Source organism: Pavona decussata, unplaced genomic scaffold, assembly GCF_977016875.1.
Source record: "Pavona decussata unplaced genomic scaffold, jaPavDecu1.1 SCAFFOLD_67, whole genome shotgun sequence".
NCBI classification, from domain to species: Eukaryota; Metazoa; Cnidaria; class Anthozoa; order Scleractinia; family Agariciidae; genus Pavona; species Pavona decussata.
Genome location: NW_028145486.1, coordinates 2,185,810 through 2,191,809, shown reverse-complemented (window position 1 = coordinate 2,191,809; position 6,000 = coordinate 2,185,810). Strand labels below are relative to the sequence as shown.

The window sequence follows — 6,000 nt, the reverse complement described above, 5'->3', positions numbered from 1 at the left end:
TTGGTTTTATCAAATTAGTTGTCTAGGTAATTTGGCCACCGTAAAGAGATTCGGAAGCTGACGTTTCGAGCGTTTCAGTTTGCTCTTCTCCAGAGCGAATCCATTCCCTATTATAACATAGCGCGCGTGCATCCTAAGTAATTCCTGTTGGCGTCATCATGGTACATTTCTCAACATACGCACGGCCGTGCGTCCATCCGATGACGTGTGCAAGTCAGACACGAGGGAAGCATGCACGCGCTGTGTTATTAAAAAACTTTCACAGAGAGACTTACACCATAAATAATGTATATTTATAAGAGCTTGAAGCTTAATGAAACTTTAAGATTAAACCGATATGGGAAACCAGGACTTTTCGCCTTTTTTTGTACAGAGAATTTTGTAATAAATGAGGAACAAAACCTGTTTTCCAGGACTGATCATTTACTTTATTTTCACTATGTTATAAAAGAATTGGTTCATGCTTTTAGCTGTACGTATATCGAGTTATGGATGCACGCGGGAAGTTTGGAGAGCACTCAAGAAGCTAGAGTTGCTCTCGGCTACGCCTCGAGCAACTCTTACGCTTCTCTCGTGCTCTCCAAACTTCCCGCGTGCATCCATAACTCGATATACGCACGCTAAGCATGAACCAATTCTTAAATATAATTCTCGAAACGTAGGCTTTCGAATCTCTTTACGGTGGCCAAAATTACCTTATCAACAAAGCTGATAAAACCAAATACATTTCGTTTCCACTCTCCCAACAACGCAGCAGAAACTAACTCCCCATAACGCACTGGTTTCTTTGTTAAAACAACCTTCTTAAAGGGAGGGGTTCACATTTCAGCGCATGTGCATGAATCTAAATGCTTTTTTCTCTTTCTTATCAACTTTATGGCCTTAAAAATCCCACTCACATATACTTCAGTAATCACATTCTATAATTAGTCCTAGCAAAATGACTGATGACCAAAATTCACAGAAAATGCTAGTGGATTGTACTCATATTGTCGATATTGAATTTAGTGTTGACCCGTAGGATTTATTCCACGGTTGATGTGTTTACAGTTATTTGCATGCGAAATAACGCAATCATATGAAAAAATTACCACCCGAGTTACCTATTCCATTCCGAATGGTTCATAAACAACAAATTAAATTAAACAGACTTGGGTCATAGCGAGCAAAGGCGAAAAAGTATTTTGATTCATGGACATGCACAGAACCGTGAACCCCTCCCTTTAAGAGTGCTTTTAACTTAGCTTTCAACTCTCCTATGCCTTTTCTCTAGACACCCCTTCCTTCTCATGCTAAAACAAACACTGTCATTTTTTCGAATCTGTTCTTTATTTCCCCACGTAGCTATTAAAGTGAATCCACGTTCTAATAAAAATAAACTGTATGTGAAAAATAAAAATAGCGACAATTATTACTACCTATTGTTTTCGTTTTCAAAAAGTTTCACAAGCGTCCCTAATTAGAATAAAAATAGCGAGGACCGGAATTCACCAATCACCAGTTGTGCTACATACTGTGATACGCAACTACCCGGATCATCACTTGATGAAAGCCAGCAAGAAGCGGTCGAAACGTCGCGTTTCCCATCGCATCGCGAGCCAAACGACTCAGAAAGCTATCAAGAAAATAGAAAATAATTTAATGTTCCTTGCTTTGTCGTAAAAACCTTGACACTCTTGAAGAGTGCTTGCCTTTGGAAGGTGCTTTATATAAAGAAAATAACGACTTCTTCAATGCTGGGGTCAATTTAATAAAATTGTTACACTTGTCATTCACATGCTGAGCCCTTGCTTTTACGTGCAAACACATGAAAGAGCAGCCACATTAAAGTTCTTAATAATACTCAGTTAAGACTTCAAACAATGTTTGTTGAGAGGATTTTCTGCTTATGTGTGTAATTACAAGGGTGACAAGGGCACAGTTTGTTAGCTACAATTAGTGTTAAAGTTTTATTAAATTGACCCTTGGTTTATGAATTCGTTGGTAAAGTCAGGGGCACCCAACGAGAATATTCAAGCAAAATAGTTCAAAAGCTGTTTCCTGTATTCCCCCGTCATTTTATGGCCTTATAAACGGCAAATTTGTGGAAGCGAACATAGTTTGATCGGTTCCGATTCTTAAGCTGAGACTTTAAATTGCCGAAAATATCTAGTCACTGAATCTTATTTCCCGAGTTTACGAGCGACTGTTTACTTTACGAAAATGCTACAACCTTGGACTCATGTGTTGGAACAATTCCCCCTCCCCCCCTCCAAATTTCAATGTTATTGTAGAAATTGTCGTCCCATGGATTGAATTGAAAACTCCAATAATGAACGGGGGCACGGGGTAATTTTCCAAGACAATACGTCCACTGTTGTAGCTGGCCTTCTTTGTTTTTTTTTTCTTTTTAATAACTCCTCTGAAAAAAAGGATCGGTTTTGCAGCGTTGCGAAAGTTTGCAGTGACCTTTTGCTCAAGAAAACGTTAGTTTGTCTGTATACAATTTAATCTAAATTTCTGAGGCGGGTAATGCCTTTTCGAACAGATATTCCACCGATTGGGTGCCCCTGGTAAATTTAAGAATGATGGCGAAAGAGCTACGAAACAGAAAGTAACCTTAGTTACCAATTAATAGATCACAATACACTGTTACTATAACATAAAGAAATGTACGGAGGAGAGGAAGGAATGTATGTAATTGGAGTTATATTCCCAAATTTGTTATAACTACCACTCAATTTTCAAACATTTCAATTACCATCCAGACCGGCTGCAACCTTAATTTTTATAAAACCCTATTAATAATTTTTTAATTTGTTTTCCTAAAATCTATTGCGGTAAGTTCCTCCACAGTTTAAGCTGACTCTTGCATCATCTTGTAGTTGTGCAAACTTCCGCAGGCCGCAAAGTATTGCTGTTTTCCCTGTTCACTTTGTGTCGGCGGGTCTCCGATTTGACTTTCCTGTACCAGACTTTCCGCGGGTGCTCCATAACCACCTCCACCAGGAGACTGGACACGATAGCAATCCTGGAAGTATAAAACATCCACACTCATTAGTTAGCTTGTCGACTGCTTATACTTACAAACTCGCAAACAAAACAGAGAAAACAAAGTATAATTTGTGCGACAGTTGGAATCAGCAGCCCAAAAGACTACTGGAAACGAAGAAAATTGTTGCAGAAATCAAGATTGGAATTTCTATGAGCAGCAAAGTTTGGAGGGGGTGAACGCATCCTCCTTTGGCGATAAGTTAAGCATCGTAGCCAAGCAAGTGCTGCTGAGGGTACCTTGATAGCTTAGATTTCTTATTTACTCACTTACTTACCCCGGGTTTGATGTTGACTGATGCCTTGCCTCCCAAGTTGATAGTTCGACCGTCCGCCTTTAGTAGCAGGCTTAAACCTGGAGAACCCGGCTCACCGCCTGAAGACCACAAAAAATTGTTTTTATTACGGAGAAAAGGTTCGTGCGAAGCCTGAGAATCGGCGGTCTTATTTGTTTCACGCGAGCGGCGAAGCCGCGAGTTAAAAGCACATGCGCGGCGAAGCGCTTTCTCTCGAACCAGCTGCCCCCAGTTCACCAAGCTTGTCGGACTTAAACTCGCGCGAAACAAATTAGAGCGCCCGCTCGCAGGCTAGTTCGTGCGGGAGAGGGCACGTTTAACAGGGGGCTAGGCATACTCTATTCACACATAGCTTGCCCGTTCATGGGAACAAAACATCTCTTGAAAAACCTTCCGGTTGAAAGATTCTTTATACATAAGATTAAAAGGTATTTATGGGACAGGTATGGACAGTTGAGATTCTGATTGAGCTAAAAACGAACGAGAAGGAAAAAGGGGCGTTACCAATCCATAATTGAACAAACAAGGATTATAGGGATCCAGGAGGCCATAGAAATGGGCTCCAATCTCGTACCCAGAGTCCTCAGGCTCTTTGGCCAGCGACGTCTCTCCTGGCGACCAAACGCTGGCCAAAGGGCCTGAGGACTCTGGGTACGAGATTGCCTGGGCTCCTGAAAAAAACTCGTTCCCAGTGTCTCTCCTGGAAAAGGACAGCACCTGGGAACGAAGAACTTTGCTATTTAAGTTCGCAACATTGAACGCAAAATCGCCTGGAAACAGCTACAGACAGCACTTCGAGCGATTTACCTCCTAACGCAGAGATGTTTTGAAATGCAATCAAAGTTTGGAAAAAAACGAAATTTTTGATAGTTAGATTGGTTAAAAGAAACACGTCTTAAGTTCTAACCTCACTGAATTTTATTTATCGTATTTTATAATTTTTTAGATCACAAGCTTATTAATTACTTTAAATTTAGTGGCTGTTTTTACGCTTTTTAGGTCTTTTAGGTTCTTTTCTTTTTTGCAGGGCCCTTATTGATATCAGCATTTTATGCTGAAGAGGTCATTATTATTATAATTAGTATTATTATTATTATTATTAATAAACCGATTTATCTGTATTCTGCTCGGCCAATAAGATTTCATGCCTTAAAACTATTCAAACAATTTCTTCAGTCGTAGCTTAATTAAAGAAGGCAAATTTTAAGTTTGGCCTCATCCACACCCTCAAACAAATGAAAATTAATTAACGTTTCGAAAACTCAGGACCCTACCTTTAATTCCGTAGGGCCGGAAGGCTCTCCTCTCTCCGAGAACAGAGAGAACTTGGGCTCTCCTGAATAACAACTCACGCACGACCCCGTCACCTCCCCTGTGAAATCCGTTTCCGCCTGTACCAGGGTTAAGATGAAAACGGCGCAAGATCACTGGAAACCTAGAAACAGAGAAAAAACTACATCAAAGGATAAAAATGTCAAAACAAACAAATAACCAACACCACGAGCAAGTGTTGCTCAGCAGCTTTCATTTGAATAGTCAAACGTTCAAACTTGTAGAGTACAATGAAGAGGTCATCATGCCTCTGAAAGAATTACAATATTCAAATCACCCCATGATGGCTTCCGAAATGTGCGTCTTTGCGGTCAGTAAAGGGGTAAGACAGAACCCATAACAACGTACTACAGGCGATGCATCGAGCACAAGAAACAGTCAAAGACAGTTAACGTGAAAAAGCAAAATATAACTTACTACGATATGCTTTTGACGTATAACGTACTTGAGATAGTTAAAGATAGCCTTTGAACAGAGAAGCACAGCATTCAGCAGTAGTGGCTCAAAACGTTTCTCTCGGGCGTCTCTAGGTTTCAAGCGATAACTAGTTTTCTGGTCTGATGGAATTTCTTTTAAAATCCTTTATGACAAGGAAGATTACTGACAGGACAACAACAAAAAAAATCACCGTGGCCCTTTAGGAGAAATAACCATTTAATTAATTATTGACTGAGCTTAACCCAATGTTTTTTTTTTCCTCATTCGTGCAAGCAGGAAATTCTGCGCAGTAAGGATGCGCACTGCAATACCATGGAACACCTTAGAAGCACACTGTACAACATTGCGGCCCCTCAAAACTTCGGTCCCTTCTTAAAATCGACCACTGGGGTAGATCTTTTCCCTCCCCTGATAATTTTCACTGATAACTACCTTCTTTCGATGATCTCCGGATCTGTTATTCTGGTGTTTGTCATGTGAACATGGACACCGCTACGACCGTCCCATGTAGGACCCTGTGAAAGAAAACAGTGTTGGAACAAGCCACAATGACGAGGGCTTTTACATCACAGAAACTAGAAAGCTATAATTGTTTGCCAAATTCGTCGCTGTGCTAACAACATTGTGTATGCTAGGTTTGAAGTTTCTAGAACTTTTCTGTGCTTTTTTATGGGCGACGGTTTTTAGGGTTACCGTATGCTAAGAATTATGGGTAAATTTACAAGTCACCATCATTTCTTGATATGGTACGAACGGTTGCGATACGTATCTTGGTTAGCTTTACGTGCGCTGTCTCGAGACCATAGGTTGGTCAAATTTACATGTTACATACATTTTCGCTTTCTAAAATGCGACACTGAAACAAAATTTGTCGGTTATGTTGTCGAGTAAAGCCTGGTTTGTC

At 40.3% G+C, this 6,000-nt stretch overlaps 1 protein-coding gene across 2 annotated transcripts in view; it reads right to left on the bottom strand.

The window, feature by feature from the left end:
- Nucleotides 1–1,307: 1,307 nt before the first annotated feature.
- Nucleotides 1,308–6,000, bottom strand: part of LOC146478034 (5-oxoprolinase-like) — a 37,679-nt gene continuing 32,986 nt past the window's right edge. For both annotated transcript variants that reach the window (XM_085112725.1, XM_085112724.1), the window contains exons 37-40: nucleotides 5,529–5,611; nucleotides 4,601–4,761; nucleotides 3,309–3,406; nucleotides 1,308–3,010 (exon numbers count right to left, since the gene is read on the bottom strand). In XM_085112725.1, the coding sequence (XP_084968851.1) occupies nucleotides 2,837–3,010; nucleotides 3,309–3,406; nucleotides 4,601–4,761; nucleotides 5,529–5,611 (516 nt within the window). In that variant the 3' untranslated portion in view covers nucleotides 1,308–2,836. The remainder of the gene's footprint in view (nucleotides 3,011–3,308; nucleotides 3,407–4,600; nucleotides 4,762–5,528; nucleotides 5,612–6,000) is intronic.